Here is a 13,888-nt window from a genome sequence, read left to right as displayed (position 1 = left end):
GACTATTTTATTGTTAAGTGATATCAGATTGGGTAGGGGAAGAAGGAAATGCTGTGAAATACAGTTGCACAATTCACACTGCCTAAGTGCTAATCTTGGCGTGGAACTGTGTGTGTATCTATTACAGCACAGTTAAACTGCTGTAATGGTGGGCTGCTACTGAAAAGATCAGTCCACATCCCCCCTAGTTCCACATACTCCTTTCCCTTCTGGTTACACGGGACTGAGTGATTCTTCAGTTGAGAATGAATTAGTTCATTGACTGAATCCAGCAGAAAATTATTTATTTGTGAAGTTTCTTTGTTTTTTATTGGAGGATTAGTTTTCTGTCATGTCAGTTTACTGAACCAACTTATCCTGTACCCACACGGTTGCCAATTGTGACACAAAAAGTGTTGCAGGAGCACACAGCCAGGATTTGGATGAAGAGAGCAGGACCAGTCCTTTAGGTAGCAGCTGATAGTTACCCTGGCTTGGAAGTAGCATGCAAAACACATATTAGTGTTACATTTGTTGTAATACTTGTCATGTTGGTGGATTTCAATTTCATTATCCTTTTCTAAATTTCCTAAAATGTCCTTTTCAGGTGTTTTCAAACAATGCTCAATTATTTAGCATTACTTACAATTAATTAGGAAAACAGCTTAATATTAAACTGTAGTCCGGTAACTGTATGAACAGGGTTCACTACTTACATCTAAAAGGTAGAGAGGGGGAAACTGCAGACTAATGAACCCTATCCAGGTACCACATAGTGGAACAGGTAAAAAACTGCTTTTCTCTTTGGTGGCTTTTCAGTACTGACACCTGAAGCTTCTGTCACTTTTTTTTTTCTACTCATCCTTCATCTTCTGCTCAAGCTGATGCAAGACTGATGATACTGACACATGCAGTCCCTCCTGCCTTCTTTTCCCTTCTCTCAGCCATGCATTTTTGTCCTCAGTGTCTGTCAGCACGCGTGTGGAGCTGGGTTAATTCATTGATCCCTTTGAAAACAAGGGGGGTTTTTGTTTTTGAGGTGGTTTTGTTGTTTGCATGGTTAGCTTTCCTCTGGATCACTTCAGTCAGACTCACTGCGTGGCTGCATGAGCACCAGTGTTGATCCAGAGACTTGGCAGGACCACGTGTTGGGTAAGGTAAGGGTGAGATTTCCCTTTCAATGTCAGGATAGCTTTAAATTAGCTTGAATCTTAAGACTGCTCTCTCTGAGAAACTGTATCACAAAGTAATGATACTAACGTCTCTGCCTTGGTTATAAAGAGGAAAGCTACGGCAGTTTTACGATATTCCCTTTTGTCCCAGCTGTCTGTCTCTTCTCCTTGGAGATTACCACTCCTAGAGCCGAGTTTGCCAAAAGGGCTGTGTGCCTGCATCTCATTTTGCTGCCTATCACAGTCTTGTGGATTCATGCAAACCAAACTTCCCTGGTTTTTAAGCGAGTGCATTGCATTGCGGGTGGGAGCAGCTGGGGCGTGTGTGTGTGCTCCCTTCTGCCAACTTTGCAGCGGGGGTAGGAACCTCCTGCAAAAGGGGAGGGAGGATACCCGAGAGCCTTAACGCTGTGAATTGCCTCAGTGAGATTTGTCTGAACCTGTCGTAGTTTCTTCTTATAGCTTACAAACTGACTGGTTTATTTTCTGCATGGCAAAAGTCTAATAGCCGTCTGCTGTTTGTTATACTAATAATCCAGAGGAGTGGACAAATGATGAAATGCAAACTGACACAATTATTTCAATTAGTCACGACCGGAGAAGGCTGTGGAGAATTTCGGAGAAACCTCACAGAGCTGGATAGAGAAGCATTAGGACTGTAAATGAAAATCATCTGTTGATAAATGCACAGTATTTTTACTGAAAAGAGCAATTACAGTGTTTATGCATACTGCTGAGTGAATTAACTGTATGATCTCTGGAAAAAGGCCAAGATATTGCTACAAGGAACTGATTTGAAAAATCTCTGTTCCATAGCATTATGCATCTGAAAAGCAGACAGAATATTAGAGTGTATGTGGAATGAAATAAGAAGCATTACTTAAATGGTCCTAAACCAAGTAAGTTGAATGCATCTTCAGTAAAAGATTATGTACCTCTCACTCTGCAAAATATAGATGAAGGATAGCAGAAATCAAAAAGGTCCTGGAAATGCAGTATAAATGATTAGGCACGTAAAATGATTTCCGTATGAAGCAATCTTTAAAAAGTAGGGACAACTTGTGTAACCTTTTACTGATTTTGATAGTTGCTTCTTATGAGTGCTCCAGCTGATTTAAATGTAGCTGCTTAGCACTGTTCACAAGATCTCATTTGTCAAGACCGTGTGGTTATTTAAGATATTATAATCTGTCATCATCCTTTCACCTCCCTCATTTTCCTCTCCCCTCTCACTCTCTTGCTGTCATGTTTTATGCTGGTGATTAATGCGGATTTGAGTTAAGATTCTGGACTTTGCACCTAATGATGTTCTTTCCTCTCTGCAGACCAAGAGGATGGGCACCTCCAGCAGAGGTGCAGGGTGGAAGGCTGGCAGTGGTAATGTTTAAAGCTACAGTCAGCTGAAGTTTTTAGTTAGCTGCTGTGCATCTGCGAGATTTTTGAGACTTTAGGACTTTAAAAGGTTTAAATTACTTCAGTTTTTGATAACGAATCTCTGTATTCCTGTTGGGCAAAGAATATTTAACTACATTTTATTTTGTTTTGTTTTAAATTCTTTTAAAGAGCAGTCCATTCCTCAGCCTTAAGCAGAAATCTGTTACAACTAATAGGAATTTCATAACTTGACTGAACAGTAAGCTGAAATATATGATGGTAAAGTTCATGGAAGGATTTTTGAACAATTTGTAATGATTTGAAACGATTTGGAGGGACAGATCCCCAGTGTGAGCTCAGAAATCTTGGGGGCTTTGTGTGGGGCGTATGGTAGTGTTTGTTTTAGAAACCAAACTAAAACTTTGACTAAATTGTCGAACAGTAATTATCTCCTGGGCTGTGCAGTTCTGTCTATTTTACATATTTTGCTTCTGTATAGCAAGCAGGATCAAGAGTATGAGTTATTCTTTCCACAGTCTCCTGCAGTTGCTAAACACTATTGTAAATGTATATAGAGAACAGTTGTTTTTTTTAAAATTGACGTGTTCTTTTCCAGATTTTGGGGTTTTTTAAGAATTGAAGTGTTAAGTACATGCATCATGCTCTTGTATACATCATGTACTGTAAGTAGTATGCTGTTATGTCATATAACCCATGCTGTATCTGGGAGGATAAATACAGAGTTTACTTCAGAATTACTGATAGGCGTTTAGACATCTGTACTAGTTGACTCCGATGCCCATTTAGATTTGGTAGGCAGATAAAGGATCCTCATGTCAGGCTGTTAAAAGCTGTAGTACAGGGTTACAGGAGCGCCTTGCTTTTTTAGATACTCAAGTGACAGCTGAGTAGTAGATTCCTTATCTTGTGGTTTGTAAGTTGTGGGAGGGGGTTGAGCTCCACATCAAATTGCTATCTTCTTATTTTATAACTCTTCAAAGTATAAAACACGTATCTTTCATGCATGTCCTCTTTAATAACTACTGGAGGTAGGAACATTAGAATTGATGGGAAAGGATAGCTAAAGAAGAATGATTTTAAGACCTTAGTTTTCTTAAAAAAAAAAATTCAGCATTAACATGCTTTACAGTTTTCTTTGGTGTCATTGAGAGAAGTTATTTTGGTTGAAAAGCTATTGTCTTTTCCTCCATTTCTTATCAGGGGACACTTTCAGTGAAGATAGAATCTGAGTCTTGTAGCATTGGTATATAAAATCAGAATGATTAATAGCTCAATTACTTAACATTAATTTTAACGCTTTTTGCCTTCAAGCAAATACACACAGCATGTATCACGTGCTTCGCAGTATGTAAATAAATGGTTTGTTATAGGAGCACCTTCCGTGGCTTTAGAAAGTGTTATGTATGTTCTTACAGACGTGCGTCAGTTTTTAAAAAAGCCCCCCTGCAAGTTAAATTTTTTTATGAAGCGTATCACATTTTATTTGTGTTATGCCATTTACGGCTCATTAGGATTTTTTCTATTTTCTATTACCTAGCAAGTGCTCAAATGCAAATCTAGAGAACTCTGAATTTCCTACATTCAGAATAGTGTGAGATTCCTGCTATCCGTAAAATCTGATTAAAATCCAGACAAAAAACTTCAAAAGTGAGAAGGCATTTTCCTTATAGAAGCCATATGCATTAAGCTAACTTGATGATGCTTTGGGGACCATTGGAGTGTTTGGAATTGCCAGGACTTATGTATCGAGTGAGAAACCTGGGTTTACACCTTGTATTTTGAGAAAGTGGAATGTGTATCTCAGGGGCTTGTAACAGACTGGGCCAACTCTTGGACTAAATAGTAAAGACCATAGGGACTCTTGACAAGCAAAAACTTAATAGTTAAGATCCGTGGTGTCAATTCACAATGAATTTTGGTAGTAGATAATGAAGAGTCTGCTGATCCAGTTAGATTTTGCTTTCTGTGCTAGGCCACGGATGGGTTATACAGTTCTGCTCCTCGCTGGAGAGATGCAGTTTTCTCTGGTTGCTTCTCCAATTTCAGTCTTGAAAATGTATTTTTTAAAACCATCAGGATTCCTTAGAAATACCTATTTCAAATGAAAAATCAGTACTCCCATGTGTAGCATGGAATGATCCTTGATGTTTTTTACTTACCGACATATAGAGCAGAACAGTCCATTTTGCAATGCAGAGCTATATTCTGCAAGTCCAATCAAGGAACTGTATTTCAGTTTGAGAATAATAGCCATTTCTGTACTTGGAAAATGTCTGTGAATCTTTTATGATGTGGTAGGTGTTCATAAGTAGAACTGCTAGGACAGGTGCATTGCTACATTGGAAATGCTGAAAAATTTGCATCGTGAAATTGTGGGAAGCTTTTCCTTCCTGTGGGATGGGAGAGGGCAGAAGACTAGACCCAAAGTCCTGTCTCTGTCAGTTTTTTATCAGTTAGATGATAGTATCTGATTCATCCTTCACTGACAAGCCTTCTCACTTGCTTTAGGAGCCCTTTTCTGTTTATCAGATTGGAGAGAGTCCGGTATGACCTCTCTGATCTGCCAATCGTGTTCCAAGAGTTCGGAGACCTAAAGGTTATCTTAGATGCTTGAGCTCGTGATACTGCTTAGAGTGACATGAAGAGGAAATCATGCAATTGCAAGCTTGCATAAAGCTCCCCTAAATAACTATTTCTGCCCGATTCCTTTTACTAATTTTAATTTTATTCACTTGTGTGTGCCTGGGATAATACTTTATTTCATTGCTTTGTCTACATTATTATATTCAGAGTCCCATCCTGTATGGCACTGATGCTAAATTTGATTTATTGGACCCACTGATGTTTTCTATTAAGTATTTTTTTTGATGAACAAGTTGAGCTACATTGATAAATGCAGTTCAGAAACAATATATGTTTTTTGTTGTGTGTGGGCTTTTTTGTTAACCAGACACAAAATTTAATTATCCTTAGCGTTACTTTACTGGTACATAAGCATGTGCAACTCTTATCCTGAGCATAGTAAGAGACAACTAGAAAGGATGAAACCAAACGAGGTGGGAAGGGGGGTGGTGTTGTTCACTTTGGAAATTTTTCTTTCAGCCTAGCATCCCAAACCCTAGACAGAAAAAAAAAAAAAAAAAAAAAAAAAAAATCAATATTTGTATGGGTATTATTGTCAGGCTGAAAAGGCCAAGCCTTTTGCTCCTTCAGGATAACGAGTTGTAAGGATTCTTCAGAGGTGCACATCCATGAGTTAGTTCTTTTTCAGGTATTTAATGCTGTATTGCTGAACTCAGCCATCCTGGAGAGAGCTGCAGATGGCAATCACCTCTTTTAAATTTGTGAGGGTTTCTTTTTCATTTGGAGTGAGATAGTAAAAGAATGACTTTTTCAATTTGATGAGCCTTGGAGCAAGTACGTTGCTTGCCTAGCAGTCATGTTTCTCAAGAGAGTTTTTTCCCCAGGCATCTCTTCGGATAAGTACTAAGGATCTTAAAATCATGTTTTGAGAGGCCAGTCTTATGAGCAGGTAGGGTAGTAAGAGTTTGTAAGCTTCATTTCTGCAGGCCCTTCTTTGCTGTGTTTTAGTGACAAAAAGGAGTGAGCTTACCCGAGGATTTTAAGAGCACATATTTCTAATAGAACTTGGCAGTTCAAGGGCTAAAGAAGCATTTTAATCTTTCGTGCCCACCCAGCCTCTATACAAATGTAAATATGTCTGTCTTTAACAATTTGCCAAGAAATGTGGTTTTAATTTGTTAGCAGCAATCCCACTCCCCGCAGCTCTTTCAGAGTCAAGTCACAAGTCTGGCGGTGCTTTGACGTTTTTCTCTGTCATGGTGTCATTGTTTATATGATGTCTGCTTCTGCTGTCCTCCTTTTTATGCCTGGAATATTTTTCTTTAATTATTTCACTGCCTAAAAGGAATTTGGGATTACTAGACAGGATGAGAGCAGATTAGCTTTTTTTCTTTCTTTAACAAGTCCTGAAGTTCCCATAGGAAATAAATAGTATTCCCAAAACAGACAGTGTTTTTTTATTTTTTTTTAATTAACTAAAATTATTAAGTCTAATAAAGAAAATAAAGGAAGTTTCACCAATAATGGCTGAGTGTCTTAGTAGTATATGGAGTGCCCATTGTTGTTATTTATGACTCTCTTTGCCTTCTATTGTGGACTTATTCCAGCCTTAGGGAGTTTACATCACTCCTAATAGCAAAAGGCTCTCTGGTTCCCACAGAGTCTTTCAAAGACTGACTCATATGCCTTATGTTAATTGTTCAGCTCTCAAAATACAGCACTTAGAGGGTGTGGTTCCAAGGGGAAAATCTACTGTATTTAGAGGGCATGTTCAGAAGTGTTTCACATATAAATCATTTTGATTTTTAATTTTTTTAATGCCTTAACCCTTTTCTGTCACTGCTTTATGTGATAAGTTATTTGAAAACGAAATAAAAAGTTGACGAAGGCATGGTGAGGGAATGTGTCAGTCCTGCAACTCTGGACCATTAACTCCAGTCTGACTCAACTCACCAGTGACGTGGCTTTGTCATTTTTGCCTCTCTCCAGGGTCTGCTCTTCACACCCCGGCATGACGGTACTCTCCGGGCAGCGATCATGCACTGTTCAAAATCAGATGCAAGTTAGAACTGAGGTTTATTGTTTATCTGCAGTAGTGAGTACGCGGGGACAGGAACTGTTCCCAGTCCTCCCCTGGAGTCTGTAGAAAGTGCCACATTCCACCCCTTGCTTACTACATCTACGGGAATTGACTGAGTGGACTGGCGATCCTGTCAGTCTGCTGTGTTGATGTTCTCAGCTGAGGACTGAAGAATATTCAACAGAATTAGCCTTACCGGTTACCATAAAGCAGAACAAGGACAGTTCAAATGCTTCTGCTGGGCGCCTCTGCTCCGGCTAAGGAAGGGTGTTTGCTCTCCAGCTGCTTTGGGGCAGAGTGATTGTGCAAGAGCCTTCAGTCTGAGTTGTGTGAATGTTACTGGAAATCAGAAGAGTTTCTACAGACTTCCCAGTCTGTGCCTTCTTAAAAGTGAACAAAGCTCTTGAGTAGCTTACTAATATTCCCTTCTTTAAGAGTTGTCAGGATATGAAAATTCATTTAGTCAAATTAGGGGAGTCCGTCCCTCTAACAAAAATAGAAGCAGCGATTAATCTCTCAGATTAAACTAGTTAGGCTTGATTTCTGAGGTTGAAATCCCATTGCATGTATGTCCCGTGTGTTTTCTGCCTGCTGTAAACACACGTGTTGCAGCATTAGTGGACAGAACTTCACGCATCTGTCAATACACGCAAAAATGTTTGTGTAATTTGCCTTTGAAAGGAAGGCTCAAAACAGCTGTAGTTTTTTTAAACTGTCAAAATGGCTTTATTTCTTTGCCTGACTACCCTCTTTCTGCTTACAAAACAGGAAGTTGTTTGCACTGGCTTATTTTGCTGGAAAGAGCGGTGAGGTTTACACCCCCCCCTCTGTTAAGACAGAAATAAAAATAAAAACGGGCAGGGCTTAATCCCCTGTAAGTGACGGGTTCCTGAGGGGTGTTCCAGGCAGCGGTCATGTACACGCTTTGGCCTTGCCCCCCCCCAGTCTTGCTCTACTTTCTTTGGTTCTTTCATCCCGCCTGGCTCCAGCGTGCTGGCTTCACAGTGCGGAGCAAGAAATGGTATAAATAGGCACTCCCTCCAGTTGGTGAGCCCCAGTCAGAAGCTGCATCAGACAGGCCGAGGAAGAAAAATGCTATCAAAGAAAAGGGGATGCACAAAGCCTCTTCTCTTCTTGACTTTGCCACGTTTTGTCCTCTCCTCCTCCTCTCCATAGCCTCAGAGATAATACTTTGTTGAAGTATGGGGTAGTTAATAGTGAAGTCGGCAAATGGCCCTTCTCTCACTGAGATTGTTTCATTGTGAAAGGAAGTGCTCGCAGCTTGAAGAAAAAGAGCATTTTCCTTCCCTCCCTCTCACCCTGATCTCGTATTATATAAAACCATGGTGCTGCTGTTAGCTGAGACCAGGAAGAATTCCCCTGTTGTCCTGTAGTAGCCAACCACTACAAGCTGTGAGTGTTTCAATGTTAGTATTAAAAGTTTTAACCCTTGCCTTCTTAAATGAGCAAATAACACTCTGTATATTTTCTTGTAAGTACGGAAAATTATGGGAATTCTTCTGAGAGTAAGTGTATAGACCACTGCGCCAGTCAGTCTCTTCAGGAAAAAAAACTGACAAACATGCTCCTGTCTGCAAGAGAGATTCCTGGCATTTGTCACAGTTTGAGCCACAAAGATGTCAAATATTTGCCAACGGTTTCCTCAGACGGTTTGGAAAGCTACATCCTTTACATTACAGTCTTGTTTGTTTGCGGTATATTTTAGCATATGAAATATGTTTGTTGGGAGTCTGAAAGGGGAGGGTACTGACTAGACTTCCAAATATTAAAAGATTAAAAATAATTCTGTTTCTCTTAGACTGCTCAGATCAAAATAATAAAGAACATCTGTAAGTCTCAGTATTAGAACCGGAGTTTTAAGTTGAATAATCATAGCTTGATGTGTTGTGTTTTAAACCTGCATTTTTCTTTTGGAGCAGAAAGAAGAACTTTCCAGTGGGACGTCTGAATATTTTACTGAAACTGCTGAGAACAAGAAGCGTAAGATTAGTCGGAGTGAACAAATAAAGCAAGACATCTTGAAAGAAATGTATGTCACTATTCTTTCCAAGGCGTTAAATTTATAATCTGGTAAAATTTGAGTAAATAGCATCTAGCCTGTGTAGTAAAATTTCAAATAATGTAAACTCCTTTACAAAAGATTATTTGAAATTACAAAGAGACTACTACTCTAGTGTGGATAAGCACATAAAAGGATGGTTGTTGTTTTGTACAGCATCAAAAAAAGCTATTACAACCCACACAGATATCTCACATAGCGCTAGGCAGAATCAAAACAGGGTGTTTTTTCCTTGAATAAAGCTCTGAGCCAAAATAAATACGTGATGTTTGAAACTGGTGAAAAACACTTTGCAGATATATTTTTTTTGTTCATTTTGAGCGTCTGCAGAGGACCACGATACTAGACTGGATCTTTAGTCACAACTAAAGAGTGTCCCTGGTGTAGTGGACGGGGAGGGTTAGGTGGTCAGCCGAACATTTTACTAGTGGGCTGCTGTACCAGGATGTCATTCTTACTTGTGTAAGCTGACAGTAACCCCAAATCAACGTGGAATCAGGGATTTGCTGTCAACCCTGACACCTTGTATTTTTGCCCATGTTTTATTCGTTGCTGTTGTCTTTAGAAATAAGATTAGATTGGAAGGTATGCCAGCTCTACCTGTTTTGGAAGAGACCTCTTTCTGAAGGCCTGGGAACTGCTCAGCATCAGCAGAGCAGCAGAAAGCGGTCTTGGCAGGGGATGTTCTGCAGTATGATCTTTAGACTCAAAATCTTGCGTAGGCAGCTTCGGCACTTGTGCGTAAAGTTCATCTTCTAACCTATGTGAAATGTAGATTTGTAGGTAACAGGCTGCTGAGGAGTGTTTATGTACTGACACTCCGTCAGGTTCCTTGTGATCCCATTTTCCTGTATAATTCCTTTTAGAATATCATCTACTTGCATTACCCAAGTCCTTCCCAGATGAACGGGCTTGATACCAGATGAGTAGTGGTTAACTTTAAAGTGATGCTTTGAAATGTCCTGGGAAAAATTCCAGGGGAACATTCTAAAATAGAGATTAGAAACTCTCACACAGAGACGCACATGCCGCCTCTCTCTGCCTGCCCCCCTCTACTCTTTAGATATACGTTACGCATGTGAATATATGGGAATGGTTTGAAATCATTTAGGCACTTATGAAATACTATTTTATCTAGCCAGCCTGGGAGGGAATTCAACATACTTATGCTGTGTTGACCTTTAACATCTGTAATGAATCCAGTTCTGCCTCTTGGAATAGAATGTGAACTCCTTCATGGCTTAGTCATTAATAAATAGGGTTCCCCTAGTGCAGTGGAAAATCAGATGGATAACATTTGATATTATCCAAACTAGAGAAACGCTGCTTGTCAAGATGATACACAGGTTTTCTTTCCCACATTCAGAAAGAGGGTTGCCCTAATGGTGTTTCAGAGTTTGTAAGACGGGCAGATTGAGGCAGTGAAGGTTCTTTTTCTTTTTTTTTTTTTTAATTTAAAAAATTTCCTTTTTTTTTGCAGTGTGAAAAGGACAAACCCAAGGAAAAGTAGCACAAGCAAGCCTCAAATCAGCAAGGAATCCAGGAAAGTGTATCTTGGCTCAGTGGACTCGCAGAGAGGGAACAGAAAGAATGACTGTCAGACTTCTCTCAGTCCTCAATCTGAAGTGAAATGTAGGAGTAGGGGACTGCTAAAGGACTGCATAAATACAGCTGAGAGCAACTTGGAGTTTCCTGTTTCAGAGCTGGAAAATTATGTTAATCAGAGACAGACAGATGATGTTAGCAGCCAGAAAAAACCTCACTCTGTGGAGTGGTTGAATTTGAGGCTTCTAAGCGAGAACCTTCCTTGTAGCTCTGAGTCAGCACTGCTAGGTCCAAAACAAAGTCAAAAAGTGACCAAAACAGAGGCTCAACAAAAGAGCTGTGGCTCAGAGGAAAAGTTAGAGCGTTTCAAAAAAGCATTCTCTGAAGGGACTCCTTTGATTCCTAGCAATACAGAAATAAGTAAGTTTGATGATGATCGTTTAGGTCCATTCCTGGAGGAGAAGACCCCGCTTAATTCCAGGATGTTTTGCAACGAAGATGTGCCAAAGACTGCGTCTGGTGAGAAGTCACTAACTTTGAGAAAAAACCTCTCCCAGCCTCTTTCTGTGAGGAACAATACAGTGGAGGCAGGCCAGAATGAGCCGAGCACAACCACTGAAGAATTGCCTGTGATGCCATCCTCACGCTTAGAACTGCAGCCTGGGTCTTCAGAGGAGCTTATCCAGAAAAGAAAAAAAGAAGCTGAAAGTGGTCTCCGGAAGTTAAAACTGCGAAGGCTTAAGAAGTCCATGAAGTGCGAAACACCACGTTGATGGCATGGGCGGACAGCCACGTCTGTATTCAGAAAGCATGTGCAAAAAGTAGGGAGCAATTCAAACCAATGAAAAATAATAAGAATTCAAAGTCAAAATTAGATAAAACTGTTTAAGAAAGCTTAGTTAACTGTCTTAGTCATTTGGAACTGTAATGAAGATGATTTTAAGTCTTTAGGAATTAGACATTAATATTCTACAAAATGGTGTGGTTTTTACAGCAAGAAAAATATCATATTTACAAAGCAAAATTTTAGATCTGTGTATGTTTTAGTACTATTAAAAAGTCTTATCAGCTGATGACAGCAAAAGTTAAAACCACTTTTGTGATCTGTTAGCAGCTGCAGTTATTCAGTGATTTGTTTCTGAACGCATAGTTTATTATAGTAAAAATCAATCCTTTCTCAGTATTAGGAAGTTCATGGCTTATTCATGTGATCTTCCCAACAGTAAGCTGAATTGGGGTTGTTTCAAATAAATCTTTAACCAGGATTTAGTGTTCCTCCTAATTTAAGTCCTGCCTTTTCAGTCGGGTTTCAAAATCACTATAATTCCTGCTTGTGCAATTTTGCTACGAACATTTACTTCTAACCCGCGTTGTGGATACAAGTGTTCATGCATTCAGGCTTTGGAAAAATGAGGATTGGTTTTTACATATGCAGTCACCGGGGTTTGCAGGCATGGCTGCTGGGAAAAGCTCGTCCATAACCGTGCATACGCGTCTTCAGGCAGTCATGTTTCAAAATGGGGCCTTGTTTGTGTGCAAGGGCAACATGCTGGTTTTCATGTATTAGCGATGCCCAAGTTATTTGTTACTTTAAGATAGAGGTAATTTTTAATTGCACGGTGCTCTTTCATCCTGCTTTTGTAACTTATGTGCTAAGGAGCTAAGGAAATGTAACTTTTTATTCTGTGCTTATTTTTTTTTTTTTTAATGTTTAAAATAAAATTATAAGCACTTTTCTGTCATCATTCTCTTAAAATCAGTGTGACCACAGACATTTTATGTGAAGTAATTTTGAAAAATGTCACTGACACACACTTACGACTGTGGATATCCTCATTTAGGTTAAGAAGAAGGTTCACATCCACAAGCATTAGAGTTGGCAGTGTAATACTGGTCCTTATGGGAGTTAGCCACTCGGCAGTGGACAGCAAGACACCGTGAACTGAACAGCATCTTTCTGCTATAAATAACTTCTGCCTTTGCTACAAACGAAGAAGATTCTGCATGCCTGCTAGAAGACATTTTCTCTTTTTTTCTTCCAGCCTGTTTGCATGATGTTTCTCGCAGTGCTTTGCAATAAGGTTGCTAATGCTTTCCGATCGCCAGGGTCTGCAAAGAGGTCTGTCCTGGTAACAGCAAAACCAAGCAGGGTTTGGAGGAAGAAAAGCCTAAGGCAGCGTGTTTACTGTTGCCTTTTGCATGGACTCATACTGGGTCAGGAAAGGAGTAAAAAGAACCTTTTTGATGGACTCGAAAGAGGTATAAGGACGTTTTAATTAAGTATTTATCAGAAAATTAAGACTATTAGAATAATGGGATAGTTTCTATTAAAGTCTTAGCGTAGATTTTCTGGATGGTTTCTTTAAGTTCTTATTTCAGTGAATAATGATAAAAAATTGTACAAGCATATATTCTAGACCTCAGTTTTAAACTACCTGGTCTTGGTTGCAACAGCTAGCTAGCTACAAGAGAGGTTTAGATGATTATGCAGCAACAGACACTTGTTGAGTTTATAAAATCAGTTCAGTTACTTTTTAAAATTTCATTCTGGTTAGGAAAAGGACCTTATGCTTGCTTTTGCACACTGGCAAACGCACTGCTTGTATCTCTGAAAACTGCGGATGGCCTTGAGCAAGTACCCCCCAAACGGCTGCTGCTAACGGCTTGGGCTGTCGAAGCTTCCCTTCTGCTTGAATCTGTCCTCTGCTAGTCCATTTAACTCAAGCATGAGAAGCCAGAGGGCAACACATGGAGTTAGTATCGTCGCATACTGTTGTTGTAATTATAAGGTTGAACGATATATAACCCCGTTTACGTGAGTAACATACCTGCATGCACCCTTACAAATGAACGCCATACATTTAGGGGGGGCTTGGGTAGATGAAATGCTTGTCTCTGTAGCTAAGAACACTTGATTTTTCCTTTAGAATAGTTCATGTTTCTTGAAATGCCTTTTTCCATCACCTCCCTGATAGTGTGGGAGCATCCTCCTTTTAAAGCAGTGATTGTGCAACAGGAAGAAATATAGGGCTGGGCTGATTAAAGGTGTTAGAG

The 13,888-nt window shown here is 39.7% G+C and overlaps 1 protein-coding gene across 11 annotated transcripts in view; it reads left to right on the top strand.

Moving 5' to 3' along the window:
- The window catches only part of LOC104359678 (SLX4 interacting protein), a 78,872-nt gene extending 66,296 nt beyond the window's left edge, over positions 1 to 12,576 (top strand). For all 11 annotated transcript variants that reach the window (XM_032989227.2, XM_032989230.2, XM_032989223.2 and 8 more), the window contains 2 exons: positions 9,150 to 9,259; positions 10,770 to 12,576. In XM_032989227.2, coding sequence (XP_032845118.2) covers positions 9,150 to 9,259; positions 10,770 to 11,607 — 948 coding nt within the window. In that variant the 3' untranslated portion in view covers positions 11,608 to 12,576. The remainder of the gene's footprint in view (positions 1 to 9,149; positions 9,260 to 10,769) is intronic.
- The last annotated feature ends 1,312 nt before the right edge of the window (positions 12,577 to 13,888 follow it).

Source organism: Tyto alba, unplaced genomic scaffold, assembly GCF_018691265.1.
Source record: "Tyto alba isolate M040663 unplaced genomic scaffold, T.alba_DEE_v4.0 Super-Scaffold_16, whole genome shotgun sequence".
NCBI lineage: Eukaryota > Metazoa > Chordata > Aves > Strigiformes > Tytonidae > Tyto > Tyto alba.
This window is presented reverse-complemented; position numbering and strand designations above follow the sequence as displayed.